This window comes from Beta vulgaris, chromosome 7 (assembly GCF_026745355.1).
Source record: "Beta vulgaris subsp. vulgaris cultivar EL10 chromosome 7, EL10.2, whole genome shotgun sequence".
In the NCBI taxonomy this organism is placed as follows: Eukaryota; Viridiplantae; Streptophyta; class Magnoliopsida; order Caryophyllales; family Amaranthaceae; genus Beta; species Beta vulgaris.
The window spans coordinates 2,847,345-2,866,887 of NC_079208.1; the positions used below are offsets into that span (position 1 = coordinate 2,847,345).

The window sequence follows — 19,543 nt, forward strand, 5'->3', positions numbered from 1 at the left end:
ATCGATTGATGTTGGATTTGATGAAGATAATGTATGGCTTCTTACATGTTTAGAATGAGTATAACGGTATGATTCTTATATAGTTTTATGGTGTCTTTTGGGAAGAGACACAATGGTTCACTTAAAAGATTTTTTAATTAACCTTTTTTTTTTTCCTTTGAGGGCAGATTTTATACGCTATTATTTTTCATTTTCAGTGAAGTCAAATAAAATTACGAAATTACCCCTGTATAAACTTTGAATTCGTCGTTTATTTTCTCTCTCCTCTCTATTCTTCTACTCTCGAGTCTTTTCACAGTCCCCTTAAAATTGCATTTGAAGAGAGAGAAACACTCAAAAAACTCATCTCCTGCAACTGTAAAATTCATCTACGTTAAAGGTGTTTTTCGTCATTTCATATTAATCTTCCTTTTTTGTTTATCATATATTAAACTTTATTGATAGATTAAAATTTCTTGCTACTAGGTTTTCGTGGATTTTTTTTTTTTTTTAAATTTTCTTTTTGCTTAGTTGATTGTTGTTCGTGAAGTTTTATGGTTGATAATGGTTTCGAGATTATCTATGTAGTACAAAGTTTGTTGTGTAATTTATGTCTTGTTAATTTGTTTGTATTATGTTAAATTATTACTAAAGTGACTGTTGCAGTGAAAAATTTGGTCAGAGCTTGTTTTTAGGGTAATTTAGGGTTTTTCAAACAGTCCTAAAGTGAGCGATTAGTGAAAGAACTTGTAGTTGATGTGTGTAATGATTTTAGAGTGTCAGTAGCAATGTAGACTGATGAATAAGGATACTCGATGTTTTCGAGCTGATAGATAGATAGGTTTGGTATGAAGAATGAAAGGGAATAGAAGTTTGTTTGTAAATTTCTGTCGTGTGGCCGGGTATTACTTGTTTTTTCTATTTGTTTGTGTAATTTGTTTTTGAATGGATGGGTTGTAGAAACGGATTCGTAGTATTTTGTGTTGGATAATCAGTTGTAGCCTGTAGGCCGTGTAGGGTGTTGTTATGTTGCAAACAACTTATCGGATCTTATTGAGGCTTATTTTAGTTGTAATTGAACTTGGGTAGTCGGTATTTGAACTAATTGGAACCTATTGAAACCAATAACTTAGTTCTGCTAATTTTAGTTGTGGGAAGAACATTGCAGTTAACTATAGATACTTTATAAACTCAATTGTATATGTACTTCCTCCATTTCAAATTAGTTGGGGTGACCGACTCATTTTTTCCTTTGCGTGTTTCCAATCTTCTCTTGTAAGAGGAAAGCATTTGGAACTCCTTTTGGAATGGTGTTTCACTCTAGGCTCTAGCATTGAGGATAATTTTTGAAGTTTTACTTGACCTTTACCAATAGAGAAAGTGAGAAACTTATAAATGAAATGATCCTTGGGTTCTCTGGCTGCAGATGTCTTTGCATCTTGGTAATTTGTCACCTCGCGCTCGCAAGGATGAGTTGGAACGTGTTTTTACAAGGTTTGGCCGGTGCACCGTGCAACTGAAAGAAGGGTTTGGGTTTGCAGTATATGACTTCCGCGGGGATGCTGAGAAGGCCTTCAGGACTCTTAAGGGAAGGAAGATTTGTGGTGAGTCAGTATATCTATCATGGTCAAAGAAACAGCCTAAACCATTGCAACGATTCGCAAGACCTACCAGGTCCCATGACATGCGATATGAAAGACATTTTGATCGGGATGATAATTTTGTTGGTCGTAACTTTTCAAGGAGTCGGAGAGATTACACAATGAGTGACAAACAATTGGAAGAAGGTCGAAAAAGGCACAAGTCTTCTGATATACATAACGATAGGGGGAACATCAGTCTTAATGATATGGGAGTTGTGCATAATGAGCAACAGGAACTAGCTTTGGAAGAAGGTGGCTGTGTTGAAGTTGAACCCAACCAGATGGATGATGGAAGGTGGGAAGAAGAAGAACATATTAATAACCTTCAAAGTGAGGCTAATTTTGATGCACAGGTGGAAATTGACCGGTACGAGCCCGATTGTGGTGATAAAATAGGTGAAGAATATGGAAACCGTGGTTTGGAACATCAAGCTGGTTCTCAGTCTGTGAGAACATCACCGGACAAGAACAGGAGGATACATCCTGGTAACAAGAGAGGCCATCAAACTTGTTTTAGATGTGGAGCTGCTGGTCACAAGATGCGTGATTGTCCATCGAAAGAGGCTTTGCAGGAGATTAGCACATACCACTCAGATCATAGGCGTGACACAAAAGACAACAGTGAGGTTGGAAGGATAGAATCTAGATCACGAGGACAGCTGCTGTCAAATAATGGGAAGTTGAGATCAGGAAGGCGACCTGACACTGATGAGAAGCCATCTCATTCAGGAAAGGATGGAGCTAACAGAAGAAGCTCTCGCATGGAAAATGAATCTAGGAGGGACAAGAGAAAGGATTTCGATAGAAAACGACAAAGGGAAAGGGATGATAAGATTGTAGAGACTCGTGATAATAAAATGTCAAGGGTTTTAGCTTTGTCCCATCTTCATGCTGAGTGTACATCACCTGAGTTGCGTACATCTTCGAGATCATTAAAGCCTTTGGTGGGTACAAGCTCTCATTCTAGATCACCTATACCACATTCCCTTTCTGCTAGTAGGTCCAATACAAGATCACGCAGATTCAGGTCCAAAAGTTTTAAGACTAAGAGTAGGTCAAGGTCAAGATCAAGATCAAGCGCACCATCCTCTTCCTTGTCTATCTCTCTCGAGCGGTCTTTACCCTCTTCTCCAAACAAGACAGAAGTAAATTTGAATGGATTTTCTGAACGTGCCCCTATCCCTCCATCCAAGGAAATGCTGACTGCTGTCAGTCAGCATTTTGAACATGAAGTTAGGGAAGAGAACCTATCTGTTGTAAAAGGAGCAGAGCAAAGTTTGAGTGGATACACTGATAATGCAACAAGTTCTCGAGTGGTGGAGGTTCCAATACAGAGAATGCAATCAGAACATGACTCAGTCGAGGAGACTCCGGCTTATGTAAAGCATACAGAGGTAAGCTTGAATGGATTTGTGGAAGATGATCAGCTTCCACAACCTCAGGAGGCAGCGCTTGAGAGAATGCAATCAGAACGTGACTCAGTGGAGGAGACTCCGGCTTATACAAAGCATACAGAGGTAAGCTTGAATGGATTTGTGGAAGATAATCAGATTCCACAACCTCAGGAAGCAGGGCTTGAGAGAATGCAATCAGAACGTGACTCAGTGGAGGAGACTCCGGCTTATATAAAGCATACAGAGGTAAGCTTGAATGGATTTGTGGAAGATAATCAGATTTCACAACCTCAGGTGGCAGGGCTTGAGGAGAGGCAGTGGTTGGACCACAATATAGAACCTCAACAAACAGATGTACCTTTGCAAAGTGAAGATGGTACTTCGTCTGGCAAGATAATGAGCGACATGAAGCTAGAGCAATCACATATTGATGGTAATGGTGACTCCAGTGCCCCACATCTATCTTGTGAAGTTGAGGTTATGTGCTCTTCGCTTGAAAAGGATGAAAAGGAGTTTGATGCTGTAGTTGAGAAGCAAAGAGAAACCGAGGAACGTGAAAATGCTGCTCTAGAAATGATGAAACCTTTGGAAGTAGACAGTGATTTAGATCAGAAAGCTCCATCAAAATTGCATGTTGGCAGTCATCTAAGCATTTGTACAGAGGAATTATGCAGGGTTCTGAAACACTATGGCTTGAAACATCCCAACGAGAATGAACATCACCAAGACGTCGAAGATTACTTTGGTTCTTCCCGGCTATGGCCTTGGGAGATGATCTACTACAGGAGACTGAAGAAGGGTTCTATCTCAGTGGAGAATTATGCTAGGCGAGTAGCACAAAATAAAGCTTTTGGCATTACTGACAAGTTTATCAGAAGTAGTAGTGGATGGGGTGAATATATTGAAGATCTTTGTTAAGAATGTATTATACTATTTTGATGTTTCTTATGCTTCACTGGAATATTAGTGAAGGTGATCCTTTTCACTTAAGCTATATCTGTCTTTGGAACCAGGGAATTAAAACTCTCCCGTTCCGTTACAGAACGGACGTTCTGTAACGGATTTTGGATTTGCCGTTCCGCGAAATCCCGTTACGGAACGCCATAATAAAATTCACGTACTTCTCGCCGCGTTGCCCGTTCCGTAACGCGAACTCGCCGCGTTAGAACGATTTTATCCCCGTTATATCCGTTCTTTTCAAACATTGGCCAATTTTATTTTATGATTTAATTATATAGTTGAGGAAACATGATATTCTATCAAATTTGATTATATTATGTTGTAATAATGCTTCCGAAACTAAAAAATTGCAATTAAGGTTAATACATTTAATGTGAATTTTTTAAAAAAATTCACGCCGCGTCGGCCGCGAAACGTTCTATTTCGCCGTTACAAGCCGTTCCCGCGACAACGCGACCGTTCCCGCGAACGCGACCGCGAGCGCATTTTTTTTCCCTGTTTGGAACTACTGAATTCGCCTTCTGGGAGTCTTTCTTGAGAGGTATGCTCTTCTATTTGATCTTCTCTACTTTTGGTTTTGTGGTAGAATTTGCAGTTCTCTACCACTGAAATTCTGTTAGATACTCTTTGTGTTGCGTCCTTAATTTGTAGATACATTATAATTGAGACATATGTTATAGTATTTTGTTTGGCTCAGAGTTGAGTTAGCAATTTAGCATGTTTTGTTGGCTGAGTTTTAAGTTTTTCACATTCTTTTCTTCATTTTTCAATGGATATCATTGCTTGCATAACTTATTTTGCACCTGCCATTACATTCTTCAAGGCTGCATTTCATTTAATACATATTCTATGTGTGTGCAGTAATATTTTTCAGAACTATGAAAATCAAGTTTATTTAGATATGTTATCTGTTGTCATTCTTTGCATATGTACCTAAGTTCTCAAATTGTTGCTTATTCTTCTTGGCTTCTTTGTTATTGGCATAAATTGAGGCAACGGTTACAAGTTTGTTATCTTGTGTGGAACGTTTCGGGTGGTTGTCCTTGATATGCATCTCCATTACCCCTTATTCTCTACTACTCCTATGTGTGGTTTTTAGTGGTATTGATTAATGAATATCCATGAAGAGCACATACTTGGCAGCAGAGATGCATTATCATGGAAATTAACATTGGACATATCACGTGACAATGGTCACAAGCTCTTTACCATCCTTTTATATACAACTTTGTAGAGAAGGAGCCATCTATGCTCTAAGAAGTGTCATATATGAGAATTCAATACATGCTGCATTTTGAGGAATGAATGGGTTCAATCATCAAAAAATACTTTAGCGTTTATCATGATTGACTAAAAACCTGGAAAGTTCCTCTACACATACTCTGCTGTAGAACTTCTACCGCGAAAGGTCCTTGTCCCTCAATGTGTGAATTCGCTTTTACTGTTCGTCACAGCCTGTGCAGAAAACTGAGGTGATCATTTCTGTTTTAATTATTTGAAATCACTCTCCATGAGCTAAAATAGTTGTTAGCATCATAAGGAACTTTCCGAACCTAGTAAACAATTTTAGTCCCTACTCCCTACATGCTAGCTTGGGGCATAATACTTTTGGCTTTAGCCTTCTTCAATGCTTGTATAACACCCCTTCAGTATCTTCTTAATGTTTGTGAAAAGTACCGAAATTTTCATCTTTTCTGCCTTGTTCTTTTGTGTGTTTCCCATCTTGCTTCTTCTCAAGCTTCTCGTTTTTCGTTGTTACAACGAAGTATGGATTTGCAAGAGATGAAACAGTTTTTGATATGTGATTAGTGCATGTTCTATGTGATGGCTGTGCTGCGATTTTGTCTCATTTAATAGATCTAATGTTTCCCCTTTATTTTGTTTTTCCTTCTTTTCCTTTTTTTGTTGTTCGGCGTGACACATGGAGCTATGGGGGTGGGTTTGGGAAAGCATGTATCACAGTTCTCATGATGTGAATAAATTATTGTTTTGCCGTGTTATGGAAACTCATCGATGGATAAGTGTCACCACTATTTTGATATAAATGGAAGGTTGGACCATGGTTATCTCGTAGTATAGGCAAATCTGGACTTTGAATTATAACTATGACCCTTAATTTTGTAATTTTCAGTGGATGTACTGAAACTTTGTGTGTCATAATATCAACATTGACACCCTCATTGGTTGTGCTTTGTCAGTAGCTTAGCACAGGCCAGTTGAATTATATCAGCTGCAGTAGTTCGCAGAACTGAAATGGAATCCATGTATTTTAAGTTTAGAGTCTCAGCGTTTCCAGATTTTATTTCTAACTTTTTACTCTTCATCCTTGTTTCAATCTTAACCCTTCTGCAGTGGTTGCTGAATGTGAAGCGAAAATTTGGTGGAATTAACTCAATTAAGCTTGGTACTTTGTGACTTACTATAAACGAAATTATAGGTCAGTTGCTGAATGCTTTTACACCTCTAATTTCATAAGTTTGATATTACATGCTGCATTTAACAATAAGTCTGGTGTAGAATGAATTTTTGTTGTTTAGAAAGAGCCTAACCTCTTTGTTTAAGTCATCTGTATATCTCCTTTAAATAAAACGCTCTTCTGTTCATCCCACAGTGAATATGTTCGGCTGGCACCAACACCAACATTTTATCATGGAAGAAGGAACTTATGGACCTGGAATCACTACCTTGCATCTAAATCATTAATTTAAATGGCATTGCTCATCAGCTGTAAGGATATGCTGGAAACCGTGGTATGGAATATTATCTTGGGGTCTCTGCTGCTTACGTGACTTATGCTAGTGTCATGAAGGCTTTTTGATGTGATTACTGCTTTTATCCAATATAAGAACAAGTGGAGTTTGGTGCCAAGGTTACCACTTCTTTCATACTCCTAATCTTCTATATAGTCAGATATTTGCAACAACTTACCATGAAAGAGAAGATGCCAGAGTAGTAACAGCCCGTTTGGTTGGCAATAAATAATTAGTGGTATTGGTAGACAATTTTGGTGTACTTTTGAAGTAAATATATCATGACAATGTTTATAATATTGAAATTATTCCCAACATGTATTTTTCTTTTCCTCATAAATTTGCATTAACACTCAAAACCTCCTTGCAAAAATGTTATTGGTTGGTAATGTGATTTTTAATGAAGAAAATAGATACTAGGCGGTGGACAAGAATTACTAGAGAATTACACTGATTTTGTTTCTTTTAACCATCAGCGCCATCTATTACCAACTACTACTAAATAGGTTTTTAGGGTCTGTGATTGTGTAGAGCTCCCTGTTGCTTTTGGTTTCACATCTGACATGCATGAATGAAGATAGAACTTGTCCTTTTTGCGTCCATCTCACCATGTTAAGTCTATTAGGACACTATGGAATAACTTGAGTCATGGCATAGGAAACTCAGGTTGATTGTCTTTTGCAGAACTTCTGCTAGTTCATCCTCTGTTGTACAACATCTTTGCTGATGCACTTCTTGACTCAGAACCCTTGAAGGTCTAGTTACCATATAAGTCCATAACACAGATGCTGCCCAGCTAGGAGTACATACCCGGACTGGATTGGTCCGAACCTGTACATCCCTAGTACTTGTTTGTGTTAGCTAGTGTTTTCGAAGTTGATACAAGCAGCAGCGCTAGACGCCAGTGCCGACTGTTAGTTTGATACTTGACTCCCTAAGGACAGTAAGGAGTAAGGACGGAGGAGTTTAGATTGTTGGAATAGAGTGCTGCTCATCAGTGTTGGCTTTTTAGGCTATTTTTAGCTAAATTATAGTACATCTTAGGAGTACCTTTTAAATCTATGTGGGGTAATACCCAACAAGATATTCATTCCATAGACCAAAGAAGTAGTTTTGCATTAAGCCTAACCTTTTATTTCGGGGGGCTGTATCTGATTCAGCTTCTCTGTAACATGGTTTATTTCTAGTATTTCTGGGACCAATATGGCAAAATTATTTATTTTTCTGGGCAAATAATCTAATGCTTTTTGTCACTTGTTGGGAGTCCCTTGGTCCCGTTTTATATGGTGGGCTCTGGACATGATGATCTAAGCAAGTTTATATTCGATTTAGTTTGCTGTGATAATAATACTTTCTCCGTAACAAATTACTAACAACAATTGAATATTTTACTTCTCAGAAATAATATCGAATTGTTTCTAGTAATTCTATACGGAGAGAGTAGTAAATCTAATCTAGTTTCATTATCTATAGAAGGTTACTTGATTCTTTTGTTGTTATCAAGAATCAAGCATGTATAATTAATTCGATTTTATAACCTATCCACCTAGTGGACAGTTTTAACTATTTATATTTAGCTTTGTTTAATAAAATTGATAAATATGGCATGGTTCATTAAAGATGTTATTCACATAACAGGAATTAGATATCAATCATGAGAATAATATCTTTGATGAACTATGCTATATTTATCAATTTTGTTGTCAAAAGCTAAAAACAAATAGCTAAACTTTTTCACAAAGTGTATAGATTAGAAAAACTAGTAGATTAAAAAGAAATAGAGGTAATACTTAGTATCGTAATGGATTTCCTTTACTAAGGAAAATATACAATCCGTAATGACTCGATCATTGTTCTGGTTAACTAATGTTATTAACTAAAGTATTTTTGTATTTTTTTTTTTTTGTATTTCCTATTTGGAATTTTGACACTATATGCAATTAGAGATAATTTTCTAAATTAAGTTCTTTATGTTAATCATGGTGTGACACTTGGCTAGTTGGCTGTCCAATTTGTTGCATAATGCTGTTGAGAGAAGTAAAAAATAATGATATCATATAAAACCAAACGTAGAGGGAGAGGTGGTACCTCGTGGAGTACTACCCCGAATTTAAGGGCATTGTTTAGGGTTTGAATCCTCATCACAATAATAAGTTGGGGCATTTACTTCTGGGCTGTTTAGTCTGGTACCCAGCCTCTGAATTGGTGTGCCATGGTGACTAATAATCTAGTAGGAGTTCGTTTGCAGATCAATTATCTTTTCTAATTAAAAAATATATATAAAACCAAATGCAATTAGATATACCGTACTTTTTAATTCTAATGTTGTAATTTACCAAATATTGTTAAACTCTTTTCCTTTTAAGTTTTACATGTACCTACCAAAGTAAAAGATCTGTTAGGTCAGGGCAAGGCCGGAAACAATTTTTCCTAATTTGATTTTGTCTGTTATGATTTATGTCTATATAGTCAACTTTTTAATGTTGATTTGGATGACTGTTGGAATTATAGGTAGAGATGACCTCATAATCTTGTTACAAGTTAATTATTGCATTCTTGGACAATATCTTCTAAGTCATTGATAATTCAAATAATAATTTTGCTTTCTTTCAAAAAAAAAAAAAATAATAATTTTGCTACAAGAACAAATTTGCATGTAGTTTTGCACAAGTGTTGTGTTTATGTTTGTGGTCATGCTTGATTAGCCTCAAACTTGTAATTTTTATCTTAAAAATTCATTACCAGCTGCGAGTACATAAGAGTTAAGACATGGTATGGAGTATGTAAATAGAAATTTGTGAAGAAAATCATATGTTTGGCTGTTTGGAGGTGGATTCCTAGTTTCATACTAGTAATTTTTTTTTTTTTTGCAAATTATGTATGAACTACCTTTATTGTCGGTTAACGCGTTTGAGTAAACCTAGTTTTGATAGGTTAATATACTAATATGAGGTTGGAAAACATTTGTTAACCGTTTAAGAAAGTAATTAGTCAATTAACCCAAAACAAATAGGACTAAATTTATGAAATAAAACGCCCAATCATCAAAAAAAAAAAAAAATTAACCCAAAAGAAATGAGAAAATGGACTGAATCACTTAGTCATAAAACAAATTAGAGTGAACTAAATAAATGCATAAATGCACACGATCTAAATGCTGGACTATGAAGAAAGATCTAATAACGTGGTTGCAGGAATATAAGGCATCTAACAACATACGACATAATCGAGTATTTTATTTGTGATTCTTTTACAAATTCAATTTATCTTTTTATTTGTAAAACTTTTACAAGTTTAGTTTATCTTTCTCTTAAATCACCCATATTTCAATCTATAATCTCAAATTTTCCACAAAAAAAAGAGTATAAAATTCATCAAAATTATGTTGACCTTTAGTGATGCTATCTCAAACTATCAATTTATTTCTTGCTCTTTACTATTCCTAACAAAAAAAATTATAAAGAAGGTGAGGAAATGAGGATGAAGAGGCAGAGGAGAAGTTGCCTGAATTGACAACAAAAAGAAGGAAAAATGGCATTTAGTGATTAGTGTGAAGAGGAAGAAAAGGGAAGAACGAATTTAATTTGTATTTATCACCTGACGCGATGCAACTCTCTCATTATTCTCCAAGTCTCAACTGCCTCAATTACTTTTGCATTTATTTCTTTTTTCAATGATATTTTCATCCCTTTTTATTTGTTTTCTTTTTCTTTCAATTCAATGCTTTTAACTAATATCTCCCTCTATAACCCTTTTTTTAACTTAAATTTCCTTAAATTCATTGATTTCTGGACTGTTTAGCCTTATATCCAACCGAGAAAGGCTTGGTAACCAACCGTTTGAGTCCAAAAAGACTCAAACACCCAAAAAAAAACACAATGGTACCGTTATAACCTGACATTGGTATCAAATTGTTATCAGGACTGGTACCAAGGTATCAATATTTTCGGAAAATGGTACCATTATAACCTAGCATTGGTACCAAGCAAATCCTTGCCACACGCGCGTGAAATCTTCCAACGCATAAAATGACTAAATTACCCCCGTTTGAGTCCCCTAAGAGACACAAACGGTTGGACTCCAAGACAAGCTCATATCCAACTTGTGAGCTCGTGTGTCCTGAAAGTTAGTAGCTTAACAAGGGTTAGTTTTCGGATCAATTATCTTTCCCAATAAAAAAAAATATATAAAAAAAAATCAAAAGTGGTTAGATATATTGTACTTTTTTTTACTTAAATTTCCTTAAATTCATTAATTTCTTTTTTGTTTCTTAATCTAAAAAATGGCTATATTTTTGTTAAAAATTGGGCTAACTTTGGGGAGAAGATCTCTGTTTATATTCTACAGAAGAAGAATGTAGGAAATGTTTTCGCTACTTTCAGTTTCATTCAAGACTCTTCTGTCCTCACTTCTCACACTAGGCTGCGCCCACATAACCCTCTTTCATTTTTTTCTTGAAAATATCTGTGAACGTGTATATTTTGCTCAATGTTCAACGGGTTGTAATAATATTTTACACGTTGGAAATTGAATATTGAGTAATGGCTACTACCTCCATCTCAATTCTCATATTAATTTCAATAGTTTGACTTATACATTTGTCAACGCATAACTTTGACCATTAATTTCCTTAGTAATATATTAGTATAAAAATAAAAAGTTGATGTATTGATAATATACATAGAGATAAATCTTAGGACATTACGTAGACTAAGCGTATGTTCTCCCCAACTTATTTTCAATACATTTCAGTTCACTTTAGTTGCAATCAGTTTAGTTCAGTTGCAATTAGTCCAGTTCAATTCAGTTTACCGCCAATTATTATTTCTATTAGTTGTAATTTAATTTAATTTAGTTCAGTTCAGTTGCAATAAGTTCAGCTCAATTCAATTCAGTTCAGTTGTTTTATGTCGAAAAGAATAGGCCCTAACAATTGTATTTATATATGAGTTATAAAAAGTGTAGTCAATGTGAAACATGTGAATATTGCAAAAGTCAAATTGTCACGAAAGGTGTACAATTGTAGCTAATTTTGCCGAACACACTCTAAGTACATATTTTTTTTTTGATAATTTAGTTCATTTCATTAAAACTCATAATAGAGTTAAAAGCATACAATGAAGTGCCAAGACTACAACATCTTGAGAGACAAATACATGAAAACGCCAAACCAAAACGCTCCAAACACAACAAAGACCCCTTAACAATATCACCACTAAAACGAGCAAGAAATAACACACCAACCACATTGAAGAACCGAGAAGCACCAAAGCTTACTGACTGAAAAACAACAAACTAAGACAACATCAAAGAACTCATGAACTCCTAGCCTCCGAACAGAAGACTTCGGCACAACATTGCTCATAATTGCATTAGGTGATAAAATTGAAACCTCATTGACAATCCCAACTGAATCTAATATTGTGCCATTTCCTATAACACAAGAAGAACCCTCATCTCCGTCAACACAAAATGAACTTCCTCCTTTGATGCGCATCTCATTTGCAAATAAAAGAGCACTTGCAATGCCACTCAAACCAACACTTCCCGGCAACCTCTCCGAATTTGCCAACATCTTCTCCTTGATAACACCAGTGTTCTTTAAAGGGACACAATTCAATATACTAGGTTCCTTAACATACGTGATGAATCTCACTTTCTAAATTAGGATGAATTGAGCCAATCTGCATATCTCTAAGATGAGCAGAGCATCCACTTCTAATTTGAGCTCACTATCATGAGAAGGAGGGAAAATGTCGTGCCAAAGAATATTAAAAGAATTAAAACAGGCATTATGGCAGTCACCATCAAAACCAACAACCTTCAATTCCTCTTGAACAACATGAAAAAAGCATGAACAAAAATTTTCCAAGGATTATCACTACCTAAAGCAGGGACAAAAACTGAATACCATAAACCTTTAATCTTCACATTTAACTTCAAAAACCACCCCCATCGATTACAACCAGATTGAATTTTCCACCAAAGACAACAAAATCGTCTCTAATGCTCCAATTCGATCAACTTTGAACAATCTTGAAGGGTACCAGAGTCTCAATCAATCAACTTAACAGGAAAATTAATCCACCTTTTTCGATTGTTGTAGAACTCACCAATTTTTAAGAAACCATTACTCAACTCTAAATGAAAAGTTTAACATTTGATTTGAATTTTCATATTCGAAATTCGATCGAGCAACTCCCTTAAACTCCTGTGCAATCTGATAGCAGCAGATCAAACGAACTAGAAAAGGGTAGAAACTGGGACAGAAGAATTGGAGAAAATTAATTGAGAGAGGGTTTTGGAAATTAAAGCAGAGAGAAAACTAGGGAAGTTGGGGAAGGAAGTGAAGGGAGCATTGATTAACAATGAAAAGGGATGTCATCAATGGCGGTTCAGTGGTGGAGGTAATTTTTTCAAAAAAATATGGCACGCCTCCTTCTTTGTTATACTCTGGTCCTTGTGGAAAGAACGCAATGCAAGGATTTTCACCAATACATCTTCCTCCTTGTGCGACCTAAAGAATATGATCTTACTCAGAATAGTGTGGTGGTTAAAAGCTTGGGAAGATGACTTCCCATACTCAGCAACCGAAATCCTTCAAAACCCCAAATGTCTTCGATGGTTAAAAACAACTCCCACTCTCAACCCCTCATGCTTTGCATCTGCTGAAGTCTGGTCTCCACCCCCTTACGGATCTCTCAAATGGAATGTCGATGCTTCTTTTGACCCAAGATTCAAGCATGCAGCAGTAGGCGGAGTCTTGCGGAATGATCAAGGAAATTTTGTTTGTCTTTTCTCTAGTCCAATCCCCTTCCTCGAAATTAACTCGGCCGAGGTTTTCGCCATCTATCGGGCTATACAAATCTCAGTTAGCTCAGAGACACTTAAGGGTCAACCTCTCATCATTATCTCAGACTCCGCGAATGCAGTGTAATGGTGTAATTTGGATGATGGAGGACCTTGGAACCTCAACTTCCTTCTCAACTTTATACGTAATGCCTGAAAGTCTTGGCTATCTCTTTCAATAATCCACAAAGGAAGAGCCACCAATGGAGTTGCAGATGCATTAGCGAAACAAGGATTATCAAGGAAGGATGAATTTCTTGCATGGTGCTAAATCGTGTAAATCGTATGAAAATGGTTTAACTTGGTTTAGTTTGTGATGCTCTATCTTTATATCTTGCTAGAAGCTGTAAGTTGAATTTGTATGTCCTACTGCTGTTATGGCCTTCAGAGCTTCAATAAAACTAAACCCACAAATTATCAAAAAAAAAACAATGAAAAGGGATGAAGGGGATCGGAGATGACCCTGCAACGATGCATGCTGGAAAAGAGCAGCGCGAACAGCGCCGTCACAGGGAAAGCTAGGGTTTTAAAGGAGGTTGAGAGAAAGTGGACGGTCAAGAGAGAGAGAATAGACTCTAAGTACATATTAGCTCTTTTGTTATAGTTTCAGTAGTTGATAATCATGATGTTTGAATGATTTAGTGGGTGTTTGGTTGGACATGACACATAATATTTTATATAAAATTATTATCACGGGAATTTTTTATAATTTAGGAAGTGCAATAAGTTGTTTGATCGATCAAAGAATATAAAAATTCTTACGAAAAATTCTACTTACTTAAGGGATCTATATAAGCAAGTTTCCTATAATTTTGCCAACTAAACAAGCTTATATAATTCTACTTTTTTTTTTTTAATAAATTCGCATAATTCTACTTTTTTTTTAATAAATTCACATAATTTTACTTTTTTTTTTAATAAATTCACACAATTCTACTTCAATCAAACCAGTACTTGAAAGTTGAAAGTGTACGCTAAACAATTGCGAGAATATGCTTAATTAATACTTCATGATGTTCATAATATGTGGTTGGTGAAATGTTAGGTATATTTTGGCTTGGTTAAACACTTAAGTGTTACATTAATTACATAATTCAAGTAATCATAATGATTCAGTTAGGCTATGTGTTTAATTTATAGTATTTTCCAACTGTACGTTTTAAGCGGCACTTCTTTAAGCATCCCTAGTGTTAGTGTACTTCCAAGTTCCGAATCATAAAAAAAGTCATACTGTAATTTATCTTGAAGATCGTTGACCAACATAATTAATTGTAAAAAAAAAAAGGGGGGTGTAATAATACGAAGTGCATTTCCTTTTTCGTTATGGAAGGACACATACCTTCCCCAAAAAAATAATTTGATCATTAATATATCTTTTAATATAAACACAAAATTATAGCATGATAATATTAGAAACATCTTTAAAATATTTATTTAGTAATATTATTTACTTACACTTAACACTTTTTACTAATATTTGAAGGAGTTTGTCTTGTAAGAGTCCGCCTATTTTTAAATCAAAACTAGTTATTAGGCCCGGGCTATGCTCCGGGTAAGGAAAATTTTCATTTATTAATATTATACTTTGAAATGATAACACTAAATATCACTTAGTCCAGTGGTTAAATCTTTAGTATATAAACTTGAAGTCATGGGATCGAATCCTACACGCACTATGCAATTTCTGTATTTGAAGATGATTAATAGTCAAAGTTTTACTTCGAATATTGTTTGTGTCTTAAATAAAAAATTAGGGGAAGTAAAATTATTTCTTGAGAAGTACAAATAATTGTTTGATTATTGTTAAAGTATCATTAGTGTTCCCTTATCATCTATCGGAATGTAATTACCCTTAAGAAAAGGTAATCCCCCAATTTTTTTTTTTTAATGTAATTAAGGATGTAGTTCATACAAAAAATAAAATTCAAATTAAAGCTCCATGAACCACATAGCGTAAAGCATTAAAACACCCAAAGGTCAAAAACCCATCACATCCTTTCTTATCCATTTGGTTAAAAACCTTAAGATAATGAGTACGTAATTTTAGTTGACTAACACAACTTAATTGATGTCTTGATCATGATTAATTATGGAAGTATAATATAGGTTTTTTTCTAGCATAGACTTAAATTATGCATATGTATCCTCTACGTCTCTCTTATAATAACAACTTCTTGCAAATTATAACTAAATAAAGTTTCAAGTACTAAAGATATAGTAACAACTTTAACAACAAAAAGGTATGTATGGTTAATATCATATTAATAATATGGGAGAAAAAAGACCTCAACTGGTCATCACCAGGTATTCCTTCTTAGAAGAAGGAGACTTTCATAGTGATACCAAATCCAATGATGAAGAGGATTCCTAACTCCGAGAATTACACAAGGTTGATATCATAAAATATAGCTTTGTGCCATGCAAGGTATTAGGATTAATAAGGAGCACCAACTTAATTAATAAAGTTATACATCTAAATTGAAAATGACTAATTTTTCTATTTGAAAAATACCACTTTGTCTTACATAGTATTCAAGTCTCATGCAGTTCATCTACCACGCTCAAATTGTGGATTTTAAGGGAGAAAAATACACCACCAATAATAATGTGGGTCAGATGTGATCATGTCACAATTCTTAACCTAAATTTATTAATTAGAAGTTGCTGATAGATGTACCAAATGATCATCATTACATTACATATCTAAGTAACACAATTTTTTAATTGCTAATATTCTGGTGCATGGCTAAATGAAGACAATAACACGAAGTTTCCTACAACTAAAAATCAAAAGGTTAAAATAAGTAAATTAGTTAACGTACACCAGAATTATACTTCTACTTACTAAAAACAAAGCTAATAAGAATAAAATTTTAAAAAAAGAACAAAGTCTTTATTTTTCATTCTAATTTAGTTCTTCCTCGTCTTCTTAGAGCCACTACTATTATTGTTGTTATTGTTGTTGTTATTATTATTGTCGTTGTTGTCATGCATGAAATCAAGCAACACCGTACTCTTGCATTTTGGGCACTTGGGATCCTCCTCGGATAGCATGACGTACATTAAGCACCTTGGACACCCTACTAACACCATCGATGTCGTTTCCGGGCTGTTCATCGATATCTCTGACGACACACACGAGCTCGGTGGCGATACCGACGCTGATCGACTAGGCGATTCCGCCCTCCTCATCCTTGAGCTTGGTGGTGACAAATTTAACTTCAAGTCCAACTTAGGCATGTTGTTGTTTCTTTTACTCATCGTCTCGTCACTTAGTTTATTATGATCCTCCAAGTACCTTTTTTGATTACTCTAAAAAAATACACAACAAATCAAAAGAGTTACTAAAAGTACACAATACCAACTTTTTGACCGAAATTTCCGTTACACATTTGATTTTGAACAACTAATCACGTAACAAAACCAAAAGTGTCTTTTTTTACTACAAATGATCACCTTTGATTTCTATTATTAAAAAGTTTTCACTTTGATAAATAAATTAATTAATTAAACATGACGTAAAAATAAACATATTAGGAAAAAAAAATATATACATAATATGATGACGAAATATAATAGTGAATTACCTTAGAGTCAGGGAAAGTGCCCTGTTTAAAAACAGGGCAACGATCGTGTTGGAATTTGATCCGAGGTGGAGATTGTTTGATCCCGAAGAGATCAAGGGTGATGGGGATACCTTTAGAGACTAAAACATCATCTCCAAGTATGTTAGTAGTACTAACAAAGGGTTTATAATTTTTTGGTTGAGGATGTGAGTTTTCAAGTTGAAAGGACATTATATAGAAAAAAGAATTGAAGAAGGAGAGAGATATATAGGTTTGATGAGGTTCTCTTTAAAGCTTAATTAAATTATGTAGGAAGAGAGAGAAAGAAAAAAAAATGAGGTTCAACTGATAGAACTTGAAGGAAGGCAGTGAAATGTATTAATTGTATGGAAAAAATCCCAAGAAAAAAGATGGGAAATATAAATTATAAATTATAATAATATATAGTATGTACTACTAAATAATATAGTATTAATAAGAATATATAATCAATTTTAATATTAATTATATGAAATTATTATGAAATTATGAAATTATTATGAGATTATAAAGGTAGAAGAAGAAGAGAGAAAAAAAAGAGAAAGAAGTGATTGAAGTGTTAGAATTGAATTGTCATTCATTGCTTAGGAGAAGAGAGTCGGTGTTAATTTATACTGAGGTCTCGTTTGGTTCACATGGGAAGTAATTTCCCATGGGAATTTACATTTCATGGGAAATTATTTCCCTTGTTAATTTCCTAGGAATTAGACAAAATTGTTTGGTTGACACCATAGGAAATTGCATTTCCTAGGAAATTACTCACCAAGGGGGCTTGGTGAGTGATTTCCCATGTTTCATGGGAAATTCTATTTCCCTTGGAATTTGTATTTCCTATGCTTCTCCCATTTCCCTCCCACCAAACACAACACCCATAATGCATTTCCTAGGAATTTCTATTTCCAAGGGAAATAGCTTCCAACCAAACAACACCTGAGTACTAGAAAACTACAACTACTATAACCCAACAGAATTTAAAGCTAAAATTAATTTACTTCCTTTTTTAATTTCTTTCTTTCTTATCTAATATTGAAGGATTTTTTTAAAAAATAAACTAGGAAACAGAAAACATTTAAATGAAGATCAACCATAAAAATTAAAGTCTCTGTCTCTATCTTCTGTTCATATTAATGACCTCCCTTATAGTTTGAGCATACATTTAAGTCCTCTTTATCTAACTATGGTTATAGTATTAGTAAACTTGTTGAAAATATAATTTAAGTTTGGTAGTTATGTCTCTTATGACTATCTTCAACTAGCTTGCTTAGGGTTTAATTGATGTTCAGCTGGAACCCATACTAGCAAAGTAGCAATTATATAAAGATGCGTATAGGAAATTATATTACGAGGTTCACTGGGGTGTATGATATGAATTTTGTTGTACAATTTTGAAGATGAATGATGATCACTATCGATTACTAAGAATATTTTCTAATAGAAATTAGATCTAAAATATCAGTTACGTATACAACTCTTATTCGATTAAAAGCTTCGCTTTTGGCTCGACTTTCTTACCATGACACAATCTTAATCATGCAAAATTTATCTACGATCGATGATAAAACATCACTCTCAATAACGATCCACGCAATGACCTATATTGAAGTAGGAAAAACATGCACGTCATAAGGGAGAATGAATTATCTACCGATTTCATATTATTGATAAACAAGGATTCCAATAGGAAAGTTAAGTCATTCCAGAGTTCAGAGGAAAGACTCTTTCTCAAAGGAGAAGGAATTATCAAAATAAATATTCAAACCTATAAATCAGTAACAAAAATAGACTTGAGTGAAAAAGTTGTATATGTTGATACACCTAAGTGTATGAGAAACACATTACTTATGGACGAGATCCTACACTTTTTTTCAATTAGAAGGATATGAGATCCCATACGTTACTATCCCTTATGATTAATTAATTATTCTTTTTCTCTGAAGTACTTTGATTTTCAATTATGCCTACAAATATTCATCGTATAACCATAATATTATCACTATCTTGTTCGTACTAGTGTAATTAAGATGACTGGTCCCCTTTGATTGTTCTTACAAATATGATAGACTTCCTGATCAATAGCTGTTTGATACAACAAATACAAGAGGGATGCATTGTATTGCTCGATCTGGTTTATTATAGTTTCTCATAAGACGAATTTGATTTAACCTTATTTAATTGTATGTTGTTTTAATTTCTTTAATATCTATTGTATATGTCGTTTGACCTTCAATCAGGAAAACTTCTCTTTCAAAAAAAAAAAAGAAAAAAGAAAGATGATTGGTCCCTTTTGTTTAGCCAAGAACAACTCCATCCCACCTATAAATTTGATCATCTAGCCAAACAATGATCACATCTTTCTAAAAAGA

The 19,543-nt window shown here is 34.5% G+C and overlaps 2 protein-coding genes across 3 annotated transcripts; one reads left to right on the plus strand and one right to left on the minus strand.

Moving 5' to 3' along the window:
* The first annotated feature begins 233 nt into the window (after window positions 1-233).
* On the plus strand, window positions 234-7,031 carry LOC104898269 (uncharacterized). Of its 2 annotated transcripts, XR_008967148.1 has the most exons (5): window positions 234-379; window positions 1,406-4,018; window positions 4,475-4,517; window positions 6,329-6,413; window positions 6,588-7,031. XR_008967148.1 is itself a non-coding variant. In XM_057390934.1 (2 exons), the coding sequence occupies exon 2, from the start codon at window positions 1,406-1,408 to the stop codon at window positions 3,932-3,934; it is 2,529 nt and encodes an 842-aa protein (XP_057246917.1). In that variant the 5' UTR covers window positions 234-379; the 3' UTR covers window positions 3,935-4,026. The 2 variants fall into 2 exon arrangements, 1 of the variants encoding a protein (XP_057246917.1); XM_057390934.1 differs by lacking the exons at window positions 4,475-4,517; window positions 6,329-6,413; window positions 6,588-7,031 and having other exon boundaries at window positions 1,406-4,026.
* A 9,144-nt stretch (window positions 7,032-16,175) lies between these two features.
* Window positions 16,176-17,719, minus strand: LOC104898270 (protein GL2-INTERACTING REPRESSOR 1). The gene is made up of 2 exons (XM_010685324.4): window positions 17,163-17,719; window positions 16,176-16,887 (listed from the first exon to the last, which is right to left on the minus strand). The coding sequence occupies exons 1-2, from the start codon at window positions 17,370-17,372 to the stop codon at window positions 16,486-16,488; spliced, it is 612 nt and encodes a 203-aa protein (XP_010683626.2). The 5' UTR covers window positions 17,373-17,719; the 3' UTR covers window positions 16,176-16,485.
* Window positions 17,720-19,543: the final 1,824 nt, after the last annotated feature.

Coding starts and splice junctions, on each gene's coding strand:
- LOC104898269 (XM_057390934.1), top strand. CDS start 1,406: ATGTCTTTGCATCTTGGTAATTTGTCACCTCGCGCTCGCAAGGATGAG.
- LOC104898270 (XM_010685324.4), bottom strand. CDS start 17,372: ATGTCCTTTCAACTTGAAAACTCACATCCTCAACCAAAAAATTATAAA. Junction 16,888..17,162: donor GCACTTTCCCTGACTCTAAG/GTAATTCACTAT, acceptor GTATTTTTTTAG/AGTAATCAAAAAAGGTACTT.